Source organism: Hemitrygon akajei, chromosome 4 (genome assembly GCF_048418815.1).
Source record: "Hemitrygon akajei chromosome 4, sHemAka1.3, whole genome shotgun sequence".
NCBI lineage: Eukaryota > Metazoa > Chordata > Chondrichthyes > Myliobatiformes > Dasyatidae > Hemitrygon > Hemitrygon akajei.
In genome coordinates, this window is record NC_133127.1 from 181,178,167 (window position 1) to 181,198,613 (window position 20,447).

Genomic DNA, 20,447 nt, shown 5'->3' on the forward strand with positions numbered 1-20,447 from the left:
CTCCACGCCAACCAAGATGCCGATCTAAACTGGTCCCATTTGACTGTGTTTGGCCCATATCCTGTAAAAACTTTCCTATTCATATGCTTATCTCAGCTTTATTGGATACTACTAGCATATCACTACCAATAAATTTTTCAAATGAAAAATTAGTATATCTTACCATCAAACCTCAGAACATCAAGACTGTATTTGGCCCATTTAATTTGCAACAGAAGTATAAACACTTGATTATAAATCTTCTGGTATTCTGAGCTGATAACAATATCAACAGGCCAAGGTACCTGTTTTCAAAAAGAAAGAAAACAATTTGCAACCTTTTGAGCAATACTGCAAACCAATTCAAACTGATACATGAATGTTTAAGAGGAAGTGTCTTAAACACACCTTGTAACTCAATGTGAGACCATCAATAGAATGCACAGGGAGTCTCTTTTTGCCGATGTCAACATTTTCTAAATAAATGGACAACCTAGAAATGAAAGTTCAAAGACAGATGAAAATACCAAGCAAAATATAAACTATAAACAAAATATAATTATTGGAAAAGAATTAGTCACTGAAGTCCAATTACATAACAATGGATGGTCATGCTTTACAAAATGTGTGTCAGACTCTCATTTTATCAAGTGGCTTGTCAGGATCTTCAGGACAAAAGTTTAAATTTAAAACTAAAACAAACTAGGGATATTCAAGCAGGGGCAACCTGTACAATAGGGACAGGCTGCAGCTAAACTGAAGGAGATCCAATGTCCTGGCTGGGATTGCTAGTGCTACTCAGGAGGGTTTAAACCAGTTTGGCATTGGGATGGGAACCAGAGCACCACATCAGAAAGAATAGGGCAGATAGTCTGAAGTGTGTATATTGTACTGCTAGGAATATTACAGGTAGAGGCGATGAACTTAGAGCATTGATCAGTGCATGGAACCATGACGTTGTGCCCATTATGAAGACCTGTTTGAGAGAGGGAAAGGAATGGGTGCTTAATGTCCCAGGGTTTTGATACTTTAGAAAAGATAGAAGGGAAGGTAAAAAGATGGGGAGGGGGTGTTTCACCACTAATCAGGGACAGTATCACAGCTGCACTCAGAAGGGACATAATGGTACTGAGTCTATATAGGTAGAACTCAAAAATAGGAAGGATGCAATCACTGATGGGATTGCACGACAGAGCCAATAATAACCAGGACATCGAGGAACAGAGATGCAGTCAGAATAAGGAAAGATGTAAAAAGGGTTGTCATGGGGTCTTCAACTTCCTTAACATAAACTAGGATCTTAGTAGTGCAAGTGATTTAGATGGGGCAGGGTTTTTTTTAAAAGGTACATTCAGGAGGGTTACTTAAATTATTTTGTAGATAATCCAACAGAGAAGGGAATATATTGGATCTGGTGTTGGTAAATGAACCTGGACTGGCCAGGTGACTGACCTGTAAGTGGGTAAGCAGGTCATGAACAGTGATCACAACCCTTTCAGTTTGAAGATAACTACGTATTAATAAGGTTAAGTATGGACCTTGTGGGAGAATATTAAACTGGAATAGGGTAAATTACAATGGAATTAGGCAGGAACTAGGAAGAGTTAATTGGAACAGCTGTATTTGGGCAAGTCCACATCTGATATGTGGAGGGTGTTGTTTAAAGACCAACTGTACAGAATACAGGACAGACATGTTCCAGTCAGAAGGAAGGACAGGGACAGTAAGATAAGAGAATCTTGGATGTCAAGGGATGTGATGAATTTGCTCAAGAAGAAAAGGAGAAGTATGTAGAGCTTAGGAAGCTAGAATTAAACAGAGCCCTGAAGGATTACAAAGAAGTCAGGAAAAAAAAAACTCAAGAAGGGAATTAGGAAATCTTGGAGGAGCCATGAAAAGTCCTTGGTAAGCAATTTTAAAGAGAATCCCAAGGCATTCTATAGTTCAAGGCATCAGGAACAAGAGGATAACTAGGGAGAAGGTGGGACCACTAAAGGGTAAAGGGGAGAACACTTGTTTGGATGCAAAAGATTTGGGTGAGGTCCTTAATGAGTACTTTACATCAGTATTTACCAAGGAGAAGAATGTGGAATATAGGGAGATCAGCGTTGAGAATATTCATATGCTGGGGCATTTCATAGTAAAGGAGGAGATAGTGTTGGGTCTCTTAAACAACATTAAGGTGGATAAAGTCCCCAGGGCCTGATGAGATATACTCCAGGTTACTGAGAGAGGCAAGTAATGAGTGCTGGAGCTTTGTCCAATAACATTGTGTCCTCTCTATCACAGGCAAGGTCCCAGAAGACTAGCAAGTAGCTGATGTTGTTCCATTGTTCAGGAAGGGAACTAGGGATAATCCTAGAAACTATAGACTGGTGAGTCTCACATTAGTGTAAGGGAGGTTACTGGAGAGAATTCATAGGGCCTGGATTTATGAGCATTTGAAAAACCATGGCCTAATTAAGGAGAGCCAGCGTGACTTTGTATGGGGCAAGTCATCTTTTACTAATTCGATTTGAGTTTTTTTTAAACCAGGCGACAAGGGTGTTTGATGAAGGTACCGCTGTGGATGTTGTTTACATGGATTTTAGTAAGGCCTTTGACAACGTCCATCATGGGAGTCTCATCCAGAAGATTAAGATGCACGGGATCAATGGTGAACTGGTTTGCTCATAGAAGACAGAGGGTGATGGTCGAAAGGATTTATTCTAGCTCAAGGTCTGTGATTAGTGGTGTTCTGCAGGAATCTGCACTGGGACCTCTGCTCATTGTAATATATATAAATGCCCAGATTAAAACATAGATGGTAAATTTGCAAATGATATGAAGTTTGGTAATGTTGTGAATAATTAGATGACTGCCAAAGAATACAGCAGGATATAGAGCAGTTGCAGATATGGGTGGAGAAATAGCAGATGGGAGTTTAACCCGGCCAAATGTGAAGAGCTGCACCTTGGTAGGTCAAATGTTAAGAGTCAGTACACTGTTAAAGGCAATACCGTTAACAGTGTTGATGAGCAGCGGGATCTTGAGTTCAAGTTCATAGCTCCCTGAAAGTGGCTACACATGTTGATAGGATAGTTAAGGAGGCATATGGTGTGCTTGTCTTTATTAGTCGAGGCACTGAGTTCAAAGATCAGTAACTTGTGTTGCAGCTTTATAAGACTCTCGTTAGGTGGCATCTGAAGTACTGCATACAGTTCTTGTCACCCCATTATAGGAGGAATATTGAGGCTTTAGAGAGGGGTGCAGAACAGGTTTACCAGGTTGTTGCCTGGATTGGAAGGCATGTGTTTGTCATGGTCCCGACCATTAATTCCCCATTTTCTCCTAATTCCCTTTGATGGCGACACACCTGGTTCTCATCAAGACCTGCAGCTTTGCTTCTACTCGTTGCCAGATCATTGTTTTTGCCTGTGTGGTAATTAATGTTCCCGGCTGCTTTGGATTGTGCATTCTAAGTTTTACTCCAGTACCAAGGTTTACCTGTCTCTCTCCATGTCAAGATAAGGATTCTAAGTTTTACTTCAGTACCGAGGTTTACCTGTGTAACTCTGCCTCTCCGTATCAAGAAGAGTATTGTCTACCGCTTGCCTTTCTGCACTCCACGTCAGGATAAGCTTTTGCCGCCTGCCTCCTGTTCAGCGCCAGCAACGCCCTGTGTCAAGATAAGTTCTGCCTGCCTCTGCTTTCCTGTTCACCCTCCTGCTCGCTGTTCAGCTCCAGCCACTCTCACACCCGTCTGCATCCTAACTCAATCTCCATGCCAGTGTCCTGCATTTGGGTTCGCCTCGTTCTTTGCAACAGTGTAATAACGAGAGGTTGGACAAACTTGGGTTATTTTTCTGGTGGAGACCGAGGGGAGATCCGACAAAGGGTTACAAGATTATGAGAAGCATAGATTGAGTAGACAGATAATACCTTTGTCCCAGAGGGCATGCATTTAAACTCAGGGGGCTAATTTTAAAGGAGTTGTGAGACAAAGGTATTAAACAGAGTGACTGGTGCCTGGAATGCGTTGTCTGGTAGAGGCAGATACAGCAGGGACTTTTAAGGAATGTTTAGATAGGCACATGAATACGAGGAAAATGAAGGAAAATGGACATTGTGTAGACACAAGGGATTAGTTTAGTTGGCCAATTGATTACTAATTTATTTGGTTTCGCACAACATTGGAGGCCAAAGGAGCTGTTCCTGGTCTGTACGTCCTATATTCTCACTTGCTTGTCACATTTCTACCTACTGCAAAGAAACTTTTCAATGTCCTGACCTGAAACAAGATTTTGGAGAACAGGGAATAAATTTCAATTAACTAATTTAAATGCAATTCACTACAATTCATCAATCTTGGAACCAAGTGTTGTTGGTGTAACATGACTATAATTTCAACCTAATAGATGGATACCATGGTACAATTTGAAGAACATCAAATCCTCTCCAAGGTCACTAATATTTATAATGTCTTTGATTAAATACCTTCATGAAATCAAAAGACATGTGAACCTACCGAGAGCTATCTTCAGGATAGTGTTGTCCAACTGCCTCTTGTAACTGGCCGTTTAAAAATGACAAGTGTTGCCAGGATTCTTTCTCCTTTACTTTATCAAAAATAGCTACATAGAAGTCATACATGGTCTCTCCAGCTTCCAAGAGGAAGAAATTTCTCATGGCTTGAAGACATTCCACAAGCCTGAAGGGAAATACAGATATTTATTACATTATCTTTAAACACCTTGCCCTCAAAAATTGCCAATGTGGGGAAATGGTTTAATTCCATTAATTTCAAATGAGTAATTAGCTAGAGTCAGGCAAGAAATAAAAATGAGGATGAGTTTTAGGTGGCAAAGTTCAATAAAGCATTGAAAAAAATTCAACAATTCATTCCACTCATTTTACTTTCTTGCTGTTAATTGATGCATGTGAACCCCTAGAAAAAATGGGCTGGGGTATAAAATATTTCTCAGTGCACCAAACAATAATTAGTCTCAATGTCAGATATCTGAACTCGCAGGTAAAGTACTTGAAATGTAAATTAATTATGCGATCAATAAAATCACGACTACAGGGTTGTCTTTTTTAACAAAAATATAAAATAACATAAAACTAATGAAAATGCAAAGCTCAAAAAATTTTAAGCTAGATTTTTAAATACTTGTCTATTCTTGTAGGAATGAAAGACCAAACTGGATATACAGTCCAATTTTGAGGCATGTTTATCGTACATGTTGTTCCTGATTTGTTTGTCAGTCAAACAAATTGTGACAATTAACTCAACATTGGCCTTGCTGGTCCCTCTAAAGTACCATTTATTAAAGCTTCGAACAGCTGAATTTTTATTATAAATTATACCCAAGTTAGGATATGAACAGTTGAATAAATTGTGCTAGATAACTGCAAAGCAATAGCTTTAGAGCACAAACATGTTACTTTAATTTGCCTTAACTAATTATATTAGCTTAATCTTAACTGCATCTCAAGTGCAAGAATAATACTAATTTTTCTCTTACTTGTAATCTGTCTTCAGAGTTTGCATTAATTTTCCGCAACATTCCAGGTACCGTTTCTCTATGTGAGGATACAAACATGAGCGAAGCGTGAGCTCAAATGCCTGGCAGGTCACTGATTCTGAGGACCTATCCACATTGACATCGCCACTGCTGAATCTTTCATGAAAATCATTTTGTTCCATGTATAACCTGCAAACGTTGAATCAATGACAATAAATGGTCACATCAGGATTTTTACTACAGCTGAATTCGTATTCACACACCAAATGCATTACATTTTAAATACTATACAAAGATTCTATAGGATATTCAAGATTTCTGTGTAATGTTTGTAATGTTATTGTGGCATACTTTTTTCATTGACCAATATTTTAAATATTCAAATTTGAGAAATCAGTTAATATATTTTAGATGCTGAACAGTAGTAGTACCTTAAATCTCTAATAAAATCAATAGCATTAGCACAAATTTACTTATAGATTTCTACACTATAGAAAACATTTTCTATTTATGCTCTTGCAAAATTACAGCTATCAATGCAAAAAAGTGTTCTGATATTATCAAGAATAGCCACAACTAGATCATGTATCGTGTAATGGCAAAAACTCCATAGATACTTAGCTTTTATTATTTTTATTATTTAGAGATACGGCGCGGAAAAACTCTTTTGGCCCTTCGAGTCGCACCAGCCAGCAATCCATTGATTTAACCCCAGCCTAATCACAGGACAACGTACAATGACCAATTAACCCGCTAACCAATACATGTTTGGATTGCAGGAGGAACTGGAGAACCTGGAGGAAACCCACATGCACACAAGAAGAACATAAAAACTTTCTTACAGTCGAGCTGGAACTAAACTCTGAACTCCAAGCTGTAATAGCATTGCACTATACTATACAACCGTGGTGACCCAGATCTAGTAGTGTATTTGAACTCTGAACTTCCACTATATCATAAAACTTTCACGTTAAATGACACTTATCATCTTTGGACAAGGACGTTAAAATTTGCTACTTGTTGAGAAAATCCGGAGAATGGCGAATATTTCATTCCCAATAAACTTGACAGGATCCAGAAAAAGGTTATTACTAATATATATTTAGCTCATTTGCACTTTGTAAAGTCCCACACACTTATCGATTTCCATATTAAAGAAAGCATTTTCTATTTATATTTTGCAAAATTACAGCTGTCAATGTAGAGAAAAAATATTATGTTCTAATATTATCAAGAGCAGCCACATCTAGTATCATGTGTCAGATAACAGGGAAACTGAAGTTGCAGCTTTAAATACACAGACTTCTTTGGCAAGTGCAACTTCCTGTGATAAGGGTTTAAGAGATGGTAAAGTCTGCCCAATCAATGTACTATTGTGAAATGTACTTGCTGGAATTTCATTTTGGTTTCAATACTATGAGTTAACTCAGCGGTGAATCCAAGAAACAGTCATGACTAAATGAAAATGCTAGGAGAATTCCAAATGATGACAATGCCTACCACAATTATAAGTTATGTACTTTTGATGTCTGTCAGTAGCTCATTACTACGGACTAGGATCATCTGCTTACTGATTCTTCCTCCTCTGTCTGTAGGAAGCACATCTTGTTTTCAATTTACAACACAGTCTTTTTGAAATTAGGCCTAAGCTAATGAGTCATTACTAATGTGCTTCAGGAAAATGAGACTAATGGAGTAGCTGTGTAGTTACCAGTGGGAAAAGCGTACAATAGCAAAATGTACAATTATGCGGTAGATGTTAATGTCTAATCTGGGAGCACGTGAAGTGCAGTATGTATATTCACAATGTCAATCTTGATAAGTACAAAATGTGGGTGAAAGGAAGTTACCAAAAATAAAGTATCTGAATGCCAGTGGCTCACCAAATATATACAGTACACAGTAACACTTGGGCTTACAACATGTTAATCATTGAAGCATTACCTTGCAAACGTTATTGCTAATAAAGGATCATGAACATCATCAAGTTCAAGGTGCCGAGCAACTATAGACTGCACCTTGATCAAGCTTTCTTTCGTGGCTTGTTGCTCTGGAACCATGCGTTCACAGGATTCAGCACCCTCCCCATAACGAAGGCAGGACTGAAGTGACTCCAGGAACAGCGCATACAAACTTTTTCTTTCAGCATCTACAAAGGAAATGTGCCAACCTTTATGAAGTGAATTTCATAAAACTAGTACATCTATTCCCTTAATAATATGGACCTATGATTTGTATGAAGAATGAAAGAAAAAACACAAATGGGAAGTGTGGAGGCATGAATTTCTTGAAGGCTCTGAAAATTTAAAATAGTATCTCTTGTCTTTTTTCCTTCAGTATATTTCTGTCCCCACTGCCAACCAGACTGACAGGTAGCTTGATTAACTGATTGGACAGTTGCCAAAGGGAGTGGATGCATCAGTTAAGCACAATTTGCAGCAGGTATACAAAGTCATAGGGAATGAAAATGGGAGGGGCATGGGGAAAGGAGGAAAACCAGGCACATCAGGGAGAGATGCAGGCACTTGATCATTACAGGAAAAATTTTTAAGGAAACTATGAGCAAGATATTGAGGCTATTGGCACACTGCTTATATTCCTCAACAGTGTTTCAAAGGCAAATCTGTTATGCTGAAATTAAACTAGTTAAAAATGAAGCCTCAAATAGTTTAATTACTGACCAAATCCAAAGAGCAAGATGTCTGCCTTCCTGTCTTAATTAAAACTGTAAGTAGAGGAAGTCATTTTTTTATATCATTGATCTGAACATACTTTCACACAGTGTTTTACTTACATGTAATTAATTTTATTGTGATACAAGTTACATATTTTTAAAAAAACTAAGGCCTTTGTACTAAATAACACAAGGTCACTGCTCGAAAATTAGTTATTAAATATAACAATCACATTCAAATTGTTCAATCTAATATCATAGAATGTATACAGTATGCAACCTGAAATTCTTACTCCACAGAGATATCCACAAAACAAGAATCCCCAAAGAATGACTGATAGTAACATCAGAACCCCAAAGTCCTCCCTCCCCCTCCCATACACAAGCAGCAACTGAACCATCACCCCTCCCCCCATACACTGCACCAGCTGAAGCACCGACCCCCACCCTCCCACCATGCAAGCAATAGCAAAAGCCCCCAGACATTAAAGCCTTGCAGACAACCTATATCTATACTTGCCTTGCTTTCATTTAGAATGCTGCAGCTTGAATCTCCTGCTCACAGGGAAACTATGGTAATTACTCAATTCTCACTTAAACAAGTATATTGCCAGACATTAAGCTAATAAACTGTTACCCAAATCCTTATCTCCACTTGGCTGGACTAGCTGGAGTCAGTTCCAACTCAATCAGCAGATTTAAGGCAAAAATTGTTTCCTGTATTAAAGTAGCTATTTATATGGGCTGATGAATTTAACCACCAAGTTGAAGTAGCTGTTCTCATTCCCTATTCATTTAACTTTTTAAAATGTTACTTCACACAACAAGGGCAAAGTGGAATCTTAATAACATATTGTGCAATAGCAAATGATTTTTCAGGCTCATGAAGCTAGAACCAAATATGAGGTCCTAACTATAAGAAAAATGCACAGGGTAAAGTTTTACCCTTACAAAAGGGTACTTTTGTACAACGCACATAAATGATAATTTGTCCCACAAGGCTCATCTGACATGAGCCATTAATTGAATGTGAATAAATAAGCACGGCGATGGAGCAATGGTGTGTCCAAGTTCCAACTCCTTCTGTTGGGGTCGAGAGAATAAATTACCGTAGATTCCGGACTACAGAGCGCACCTGATTTTAAGCCGCTGGCACTAATTTTAGAAATAAAATCATTTTTTTAAATGTAAAGGCCGCACCGGATTTTAGGCCGCACCGGATTTTCGGCCGCAGGTGTCCCACGTTGTAATATGAGATATTTACACAGAAAGATATTACACGTGAGGATTTTTTTAACTTTTAATTAAATCCATATGGTAACAAAAACAAATACATATTGCAAATGCTTTTTTTCGAACCGTGCCCGTACGCGGCTACTTTTAAATATACGTTGCGTATACTTCTTTACTGAACAACATTCCAATATCTCCTAACGACTGGTAAAAAATATATATACTGCAGCCTACCAGGAAAAGTTATTGATACCTTTAACTTAAAAGCAGAGTTCGCTCAGATCCAAAGCCGCTCGCGTAATCCGCTCCCCCCCTCCTTTCCGTTTCATCGCAAACGGCATTTAAAAGCAGAGTTCGCTCGGATCCAAAGCCGCTCGCGTAATCCGCTCCCCCCTCCTTTCCGTTTCATCGCAAACGGCATTTAAAAGCAGATTTCGCTCGGATCCAAAGCCCTTCGCGTAATCCGCTCCCCCCTCCTTTCCGTTTCATCGCAAACGGCATTTTCCCACAAGACGCCGCGAAACCGGGTGTGACGTCATAGCATCCCGCGATGTAGTACAGAAAACAAATATAGTTTAAACTAAGTAGGGTAGGTAGCACAATGCTTCGAGTGTTTTCCATGTTGATGAGGGTGAGTACAAATGACTGATTTACAATAATTTAATTGTGAAAGTGCGCTTGATTTATCGTACAATTTCATTGGACCTCTGTGAACTACTCATCAATTTTATTGGTCTACTGTTACGAGGCAAAATGTTTACGAGGCGGCATGAAAAAAACCTTGCATTAGCCGCTTCGGATTATTGGCCGCAAAGTTCAAAGCTGTTCAAAATGTGGGAAAAAAGTAGCGGCTTAAAATCCGGAATCTACGGTAGTCATTTAGACACTCAAAACATTACATAAGTAGATTCTTCATACATCAACTTCTTCTCACTCAAGTTGAATGAGTAAGAACCTGAGTTATTAAAACAAATCAATGATCCCATGATAGTATCAGAACTTGCAATTTTGAAATGCTTTCTGTTACAACGCACGCCAGGTCAGACTGGTATTCTGGTTCTCCTTTACAGGCACACTGCTGGTGTCTTCCACAGTGAAGACTGATGTAAAATACTTAAGAGTTCATCTGGTCATTTCCTTGTCCCATTACAATTATTTTCCTTACCTCGGTGAGTGTTTTCCATTGGGAGGCCTTGGTTGTCCTTACTTTCCAGGTTCTTGAGCAGCTGCATTGATTTGCCAGCCATAATAATCTGTTTGATCACTGGTTTCAGGAAAGAGACCATTGTGTGTTGCTTACTGGAATTTTCTTGATCAATGGTGCCACTGCTGCCTGCGCCATCATTTGTATTTTCATTCATTCCAGTCTTTTCAGACACACTGAACAACGTACAAGTAGAATGCCAGAAATCTCTATGATTCACTGGGACATCTTTGTTTCTAATATATAAAATAAATTGGTGAAAAAAACATCATTTAAGGAATAGCTTCAGTTTCTTGTTGCCATTGTTTTAATACATTTCCTGAAATATTATTAATACTATTGTACAGTTACTCATGCCTTCTACACAACACCAGTAAATGGCAGGCAAATTATTTATTTTACCCTTGATAACATAATTACCCCTTAATAAGTATTTACTATGTTGAGTCAGTTGCAGAAGTTTTAAAACATTCTCAATGGGTAAATTTATGCATAAAGCAATGCAGAGGATTGAAATGTTAGTGAAGAATGAGGTAATTTTGAACTTTAATTACAACTACATTAACAGCTCAACATGAAACTATATAGTACGGTATGTATATACTCACCTATTTCAAGAACAATCCAAATATAAGTTATGCATTTTCTGCCAATGAATGAGTTTTTTTTCCTGAAAAACTACAATGGTGTCTACTTGATGTAAATGCTAGTGCAAATCACTCAATGCTCAATATCTCCTGTCTTCATGACAGCTTTGACACCGATTATTTCTTTCTACAAGCCAATACGCTTTTAAATTCACGTCTGTACATTGCAACAGAATCATAACACAAAGATTTTCAATCCCTCACATTGTGTGATAGGTGTAAGATTTAAATAAATTCAATCAGAGCTTTTCCTCATTTAAGAAGCTGGCCTACCTTGCCAGTGGAAATGATTCCAATATCAATTTTGTATAGTTTGCCATTCTTGGAAATTATTCCATGCAAGATCCATGAATTTACACTCAATGGCCACTTTATTAGGTACTGGAGTGGGTCCCAGTGCTGCTGCAGCTCATCCGCTTCAAGGTCCAATGTGTCATGCATTCAGAGATGCTCTTCTGCACACCACTTAAGTGGTTATTTGAGTTAGTGTCACCTTCCTGTCAGCTTGAAACAGTCTGGCCATTCTCCTCTAACCTCTCTCATTAACAAGGCATTTTCGCTCATAAAACTGACGCTCACTGGATGTTTTATTTTGTTTTTGCACTATTCTCCATAATAGAGACTGTTGTATCTGAAAATCCCAGATCAACAGTAGCAGAGATACTCAAACGTCTGTCATGAACAATCACTCCACAGCCAAAGTCATTTGGATCACATTTCTTCCCCAGTCTGATGTTCAGTCTGAACAATAACTGAACCTCTTGATCATGTCTGCATGCTTTTATGTGTTGAGTTGCTGCCATGTGATTGGCTGATTAGATATTTGCATTAACGAACAGGTGCACAGGAGTACCAATAAACTGAGTATATATTAGCATAGTAATTTATCTAAGTCCTAATCATATAGGTACTATAGATTTATTACGGTTAGCCTCATTTCCTTAAAACTCAAAATACCAGATGCCTTTTTTTAAAAACAAAACACATCACCATCTTGAAATACCCGAGCTTAGGAACATGAGCCCTTAAGTACCACAATTTACTTGCACCCTTCAGCATTTTGTATTTTGCAGTGCCACACAGAGTTAACAATTTTTCATACTAGATGGCGAATGACATAGCGCTGGATTGGGCTGAACTGAGCCTGGACTCTTGGTGACATTTGTGGTTTGGTGTTCTTCACTTGTTTTCTTTGTTGCTTGCATGATTTGGTATTTTTTTTAATGTGGGGGGGTGGAGTTGGTGTTTTTCTTTGAGCAGGTTCCATGTTTTTTTTGTTTCATGGCTGTCTGTGGGAAGATGAAACTCAGGGTTGCATACTGCATATGTACTTTTATCATAAATGTACTTTGAATCTTTGAAATGGCAAATGTCCCATTGATGTACAGTTCTCTCCAGTGTTTGCCGAAAGACCAACCTGGATGCCCCAAGCAAATTTCCAAAGTGTATGCTTAAAATCATCTCTACATGTAACCAAAAATGGGTCTTAAATGTCAATGCAGACCCAATTTTTCAGTTTAAATAATATTGGATTTGGAACAGCAGCTACAGACAATGTAGTTTTATATTAGTGAAAAAAAATCAAGAGAACTTAAGCTGAAGCTGTCAAAACCACAAGTACCTCTTTTCTAAAAGGGAAGAGGGTGAGGAGAGAATAAGAAAAGATCTACTTATTCCCTTTTCTTTCACCATAATATTGTCCAGCGATGTCTCAAATACTTGTCAAATTTTTACCTCTTAATTTGTCATTTTTCTATTTTCTCGAGTCTTTTTCTTCCTCTTCAGAAAATATTGAACAGTAGTTGAATGCAATGTGTAATGCATCTTGCTCAGAAAGTATAATAATAATAATTATTTTTATGGCTTATTTATTATTATTATTATTTATTCTTTGTTTTTGTATTTGCATAGTTTGTTGTCTTTTGCACACTAGTTGCATGCCCAGTCGGTATTGTCTTTCATTGACTCTATAATGTTAATTGGATTTATTGAGTATGTCCACAAGAAAATGAATATGTGAGATATATGTACTTTCATAATTAATTTACATTGAACTATTAATGCTTCAGAATTAAAAATTAAAAATTTAAAAAAATTATCATTTTAGTTCTAGCCGACTCAAGATTAAAATCATCTATCTCTGAAGTCACCAAGATCATTGAGGTTGACAAAAGCCAGGAATTGAGTTAGAAGCCTCTCTGGTCTGTCAGATCAACAAGTAACCACAAAAACCACCCAAGTAACAGAAAAAATGTTCCTTTTTCTCCCCCCCCCCCCCCCCCCCCCCACAATCTTCTCAGCCTCTTGTGAGTGAACCACTTATTGGGATACAGTTTCACAGGCAGCTCAGGGTCTTCAAAGCTTACACACAAAGTGAAGGTCTACCGTATGTGAGTTGTGCAAGCTATCCATCTGTGAAAGCATTACAATGAAGCCTAATTCTTTCTTCAGTGCACAAAATACACAGACAAAACTCCAACCAAGTTAGCCAGAGATTCCGAGTATCAATTTTGGATTACTTTTCTATTCTAACCAGTGTACATAAGACAATGTAACAACTTTACCATTACTTAATTGAGACAAATTAACTGTACTACACACTGAATTAGCCAGCTGACTCATCAATGATCATAAAGTATAAGTTTCTCTTTCTAACCATGCACAAAAGGGCAAGGAAGACAAGGAGGAAATGTATCTATACAGAAAAGCTTAGCATATACTCAAACTAAAAAAAAGTCTTATTTTTCCCTCACTGCCCATACAGACAGTTCACTCATACCCTTCTATGAAATGGTATCTCTTTATGTAAATACGTAATACTAAATGCTAAGTTTATCAGATTGGTTAAATGCAGAACAGAATCGTAAATAAGTCCCAAAAAGACTTTGCCCAGTAAATTACAATCAGTAACAAATATAACATCATATAATGTAATGAAGGTGATTAACAATTTTGTACCTCTGGATAATGAATTCTTTTGCAGGGTCAGACAGATTTCCATGGACTATCCACTCATCCACAATTTCAAGATAGGGCCTTACAGTTTCCACCCACAAAGAGAAGAGAAGGGACACCTGCAAAGAGAATGTTAGAGACAGTTCAACTCAGGATACCCTCACATCCAGAAGGTACAAGAGCCTCAGGGCTCACACCACCAGCTTCAAGACTAGTTGCTACCCCTCAACCATCAAGCTCTTGAACAAAAGGGGATAGCTACACTCATCTTCAGTTACTCCCATCATTGAAATGTTACAACCAATGATCCCACTTTCAAAGACACTTTATCTCATGTTCTCCTTGGCTATTCTTCTTTATTTATAATTACATTTATATAGTTCGCTGTCTTCTGCGTTCTGATTGATCTTTCATTGGTCCTGTTATAGTTACTAGCTATAGATTTATTGAGCATGTCCATAAGAAAATGAATCTCAGGGTTGTATATGGTGACATACATATACTTTGGAGAATAAAATTTACTTTGAATCGTTCTGACCATATTCAATTTCCAAGATTGTGATAACCAACTGCCTCTACAACCAGTCCTTCTTTTCCAACCAGATACCAGGACAAGGAAAATGCACATAAAAGTAGGAACTTTGCCAATAAATATCACCATGTATATTGTGTAGTTGAAAGCAGTATCATAAGCTTAAACACCCAGGAAATAAACAGGGAAACTCAGTACATGTGATAATAATAAAACAATTTCAAATTATTTGGTTAACAGATGGCAGATCAATACATACTATGTTCTTTAGGGGTTTTTTTGTGATGGCAATTCTGCTAAATATGAGACAGAGCAGATCACACACCCCTTCACTACCACTACTTCATCATTTACTGTCAGTCTATCATGTAGCTGTGTGGCTTATTTGCCAGTTGAAAGCCGCTTCTGCTGTGTTGACCATTGATTGGTCCGTTTAAAAATTGCCGCTCATTCTCATCATTTGGACTGTGCACCACGGCACTAATTTCCGGTTCTGAGTGCCTCAGAGGGTAGCACATGTGGGTTTCTCTTTCTCTTTCCCTTTGTCTCCAGGGCACACTTCATAGAAACATTGGGGAGTTATGCTTCGCATGCACTTTTCAATAGATATAGATGATTTATTGATCCTAAAGGAAATTAGTGTCACAGTAGCATTACAAATACACAGGTATACAGATACTAGAAGTAAGAAAGAATAAAAAATAAGTTAAGTCACTTCAAACAGAGAGGGTCATCACTTCACCAACTATGGGTTGACTCATTAGAGACTAATAGCCGAGGGTAAGTGTGACCTTATATAGCGCTCTTCGGAGCAGTGCAATTGTCTTAGTCTGTTACTAAAAATGCTCCTCTGTTCAGCCAAGGTGGCATGCAGAGGGTGAGAAACATTGTCCAGAATTGCCAGGATATTCTGTAGGGTCCTTTGTTCTACCACAGCCTCCAGTGTGTCCATTTCCAGTCCTACAACAGAGTGGCTTTCTGATCAGTTTATTGAGCTTGTTGGCATCACCTGTGTTGATGCAATTACCCCAACACACCACCGCATAGAAGATTGTACTGATGACAACAGACTGGCAGAACATGTGAAGGAGAGGCCTGTCTACTCCAAAGGATCTTTCAGTAAGTATCTCTTCGTTTAATTTTTAGTTTTGTGGACTTAAATGTTTGGTCAAACCTTTTACAATTTGTAAATAAACGATTAATATGCTTGTTCGTAGTCAGTGTTTTCTGTCTCACTCCATGAACCTGCTTCCACATTACACAGTCACCTTATATACAGACACTCCTGTGCCAAGCGTAACTTTACAGACATAAATCAATCTATGCATATAAGCTATCTTATGTATTTGTAATTATTGTGTTCTTTACTTTACTGTGTTTCTTTTGTGCTACATTGGATCCAAAGTAACAATTATCTTGTTCTCCTTTACCCTTGTGTACTGGAAATGACATTAAACAACCTGAAATCTTTCACAGAAGAATGCTGTTGAAGGTAAAAGTGCTTCAACAGGGCCATCTACAAGGGAACTATGGTTTTCAATCGGAACACCCATGCTGCAAAACACAAGGCTGACAATAAGAGAGTACTAAAAACACTTAGCTAAATGTAAATATGCATCTGCCTTACCAAGTTCAGCTTGAACGGGTAACTACAATAACAATGTAAAGGGAACTAGGAGGGAAGCAGTTGATCTTGTCTTTGTTAATGATGTTCTTACCTCTGCAGGGGAATAACTTGACTAAAGAACCTCTGCATTAACAGAGATGAGATAGAACATGGGTTAATTTGTATATGTTGCTGGCGTGTGGATAAGGCATCGGTCTAGTGATCTGAAGGTCACTGGTTCGAGCCTCAGCTGAGGCAGCGTGTTTGTGTCCTTGAGCAAGGCACTTAACAACACATTGCTCTGCAACGACACCGGTGCCAAGCTGCATGGGTCCTAGTGCCCTTCCCTTGGACAACATCGGTGGCGTGGAGAGGGGAAGGCCTGCAGCTTGGGCAACTGCCCGTCTCCCATACAACCCTGTCCAGGCCTGCGCCCTGGAAACCTTCCAAGGAGCAAATCCATGGTCTCACAAGACTAACGAATGCCTATGCCTATAATTTGTATATGGTTTCACAGTTACAGAAATGGGTCCAAAAAGGTTCTTCAAGGAAACTGAGAAGGCAATTAAGCCAATGGGCATGACATGGCCAGAGTATGGGATCTTCAAACACAATCAGTCACTTGCTCCCCTATACCCTTTTGGCTGCACTGCTAACTACTGTACGTACCTGTACTTTGAATGAAGATGCTGTAATTTTATCACTACAATGTTAAGATGTGTTTCTGGCCGCTCCTTTATTTTACATTGCTATTCTGCATGATTTTGATTGGGACAGCCTGCAGATAATGAATGACGCACTGGACTGAACTAGAAATGAGCTGAACTGGATGTGTCTGGACTTTTTCAATTTTATGTTTTATAGTCTGCATTTTTCGCTCTTTTTTTCTGCCATTTGCCTGATTTATTTTTCTTTTACACATGGGAGAGGTTGGTCTGATGGTTTTTTTTTTGAGAATGGTGTGCTTTGTAAAGTCAGAGGGGACAGATCTGGACTGGACAAGATATCCCCAAGTTACTCTAGGAAGTAAAGGTGTCAACAATGATATTTGCATCATCCTTGGCCATAAGGGTAGTTCAAGAGGACTGGAGAATGGAATATACTGTTTCATTATTCAAGAAAAGTAATAAAGACAATCCAGGGTATTACAGACCAGGATCAGTGAGTCATATGTTAGTGGTGGGCGAACTATTGGAGAGAATTCTTAGGAACCGGGTATATAAGCATTTGGAGAAGCATTGTCTTAGTGGGGATAATCAGCACAGCTTTGTGTCTTCACAAAGGTCCTGTCTGATGAGCCTAATGAATTTTACGAAGAGGTGACAAGACAAATTGATGCAGGGAGAGCAGTAGATGTTGAGCATATGGATTTTAGTAAGGCATTTGACAAGGTTTCCCTTTCCAAATCCATGCAGTTAAGTTATCATGAGGCATGAGATTCATGGTAACTTAGCTGTGTAGATTTGGAATTTGCTTACCCACAGAAGTCAAAGGGTGGTAGAAGATGGAACATATTCTGCCTGGAGGTTGGTGACAAATGGTATTCCCCTACTCTTTGTGCTTTTTATAAATGACTTGAATGAGGAAATGGAAGGGTGAGTTAGAAAGTTCGCAGATGACACATTGTTGATAATGTAAAAGGCTGACAGAGGTTACATCTGGAATTGATAGGATGCAGAGCCGAGCAGAAAAGTGGCAAATTGAGTTCAATCCAGAAAAGTGTGAAGTGATTCACTTTGGAAGATCGTACATGAAGGTGGAGTACAAGGATAATAGCAGGGTTCTTAACAGTGTGGAGGAACAGAAGGATCTTAGGGGCAATGTTCATAGATGCCTCAAAGTTACAGCTCTATAAAACTTTGGTTAGATCACACTTATTGTGTTCGGTTCTGGTTGCCCCATTAAAGGAAGAATATGGAGGCTTAAAGAGAGGATGCAGTGTAGAGCTGCCTTGATAATGCCTGAATTTGAGAGGTCTTATGAGGAAAGATTGAGCAGGCTAGTGTTTTTCTCTTTGGAGCAGAGGATGATGAGAAGCAACGAGATGTATAAGATTATGAGAGGTATAGAGTGGACAGCCTTTCTCCCATGGCGTCAATAGCCAATACAAGAGGACATCCACTTAAGGTGAGTGGAGAAAAGTTTAGGGGAGACGTCAGAGGCAAATGTTTTTTTTAATTTTGCAGACTGTAAGATACTCTCAGACAGACAAATTGCTATAAGAAAATGGAGGTTCATGGGCTGTGTAGGAGGAAGGAGTAGATTGATCACAGAGTAAATTTATATAGGTTGGTTTATCATTTGTGGGTAGAAGACCCTGTACTGTGTTATACTTCACTGTGTTCTATGTTGCAGGGCAAGGATTGCATCCAGCAACACAAATGAGCCACTCACACGATTGAATGGTTGAAATAAATATCCTTCCACTTAACCCAAGAATCAATGAGAGAATTAATTATTTACTCCACAACAGTGGGATTGCTTTTAAAAGCTAATCAATTAATAGGGCAGAGTAATCATTCTGTTAAAAGTGTCTGACCTTTAGCAACATGCACAAAATACTGGAGGAACTCAGCAGGTCAGGCAGCATCTATGGAGGGAAATAAACAGTGTCAGCCTAAAACATCAATGCTGTCTGACCTGCTGAATTCCTCCAGCATTTTGTGTGTGTTTCTCAACTAGTTCCTCCTAAAATCTACCACTGACTCACACAGGAAGGAATTCATAATGAATAATTAACTGACCAACCCATGTGCCTTTGGAAAATGGAAGGAAAGCCAAGCATCTGAAAAAACCAACAGGGTTACAAAGATACAGAATGTGCAAACTCCTCAAAGACAGCACCAAAGGTTAGGATTGAACCTGCACGGCTGGATTTGTAAGGCAGCATCATTCCACTCTCCTTCCCCTCACATTCCAACGATTTAGATGAGGATACTAAATGTAATATCATGGTGGGGTGGGAGTGGAAGCTGTGAAAAGGATGGAAAAAGCACCACTGTGATTCAGCAACCCAAATCAGCCACTCACACTATTGAATGGTTGAAATAAATATCCTTCCACTTAACCCAAGAATCAATAAGAGCAGTGATAAACCAACCTATATAAATTTACTCTGTGATTCGACAAGCTGTGTGAAGCAGCAAATGCAGTTTTATGTTCCAAGTAGAACACAACTTAAAATATTTTGAGTTGCCTGTCCATAGAGTTCTCATCATCACTGTGCAAGGTGATAGGGTTGTTAAGAAGACATATAGTATCTTGGCCTTCATTAGTTGGGGAATGGAGTTCAAGAGTCATGAGGTCATGTTGCAGCTCCAGAAAACCCTGGTTACATTACACTTGGAAATATTGTGCTCAGTTCTGGTCACCTCATTATAGGAAGGATGTGGAAGCTTAAGAGAGTGTGTAGAGGACATTTACCAGGCTGCCTGGATTAGAAAGCATGATTTATGAGGATAGGTGGAGCAAGCTAGGACTTTTCTCTTTGGAGTGAAGGAGGAAGAGAGGTGAAACTACAGGCATACAAGATGATAAGAGCAATAGATCGAGTGGATATAAGCAAAGACTTCTTTTCCAGGGCAGAAATAGTTAACACAAGGGGGCATAAGTTTAAGGAGATTGTATGAAAGAACAGGACAGATGTCAGAGTTAAGTCCACCCCCCCACCCCACAGAGTAGTGATAGGTACATAGAACATACCACCAGGAGTGGTGCTAGAGGCAGATATATTAGGCACATTTAGGAGAATCTTAGATAGGCGCATGGATGATACAGAAAAATGGAGGGCTCTATGGGAGGGAAGGATTAAATTGATCTTAAAAAGGTCAGCATAACATTGCCAAAGGGTCTGTACTACGCTCGAATGCTGTATGTTCCATGTTCCAATTCACAGCATATTCTGTAATATGGTTATCACACTTTAATTCAGTATTAGTAGAACAACAAGCAACTTAAAGGTTATCTTACTCCACCGCACAGTTACAAATGACCATCTCCTTTGCTACTCGGACATTTTTCCAAAATAGGAAAAATGCCAAACAGGTTAGTAAGATACTATGCCCTGTAGCTAGTGCAGTCTAAATTATGCATTTCATAAACTTGTTGGTG

The 20,447-nt window shown here is 38.7% G+C and overlaps 1 protein-coding gene across 1 annotated transcript in view; it reads right to left on the reverse strand.

The window, feature by feature from the left end:
- Positions 1 to 20,447, reverse strand: part of tubgcp5 (tubulin gamma complex component 5) — a 63,845-nt gene that overhangs the window by 10,731 nt on the left and 32,667 nt on the right. Inside the window, exons 12-18 of the mRNA XM_073044143.1 lie at positions 14,203 to 14,318; positions 10,559 to 10,833; positions 7,431 to 7,635; positions 5,487 to 5,675; positions 4,487 to 4,669; positions 388 to 472; positions 164 to 284 (exon numbers count right to left, since the gene is read on the reverse strand). Of these exons, the coding sequence (XP_072900244.1) occupies positions 164 to 284; positions 388 to 472; positions 4,487 to 4,669; positions 5,487 to 5,675; positions 7,431 to 7,635; positions 10,559 to 10,833; positions 14,203 to 14,318 (1,174 nt within the window). The remainder of the gene's footprint in view (positions 1 to 163; positions 285 to 387; positions 473 to 4,486; positions 4,670 to 5,486; positions 5,676 to 7,430; positions 7,636 to 10,558; positions 10,834 to 14,202; positions 14,319 to 20,447) is intronic.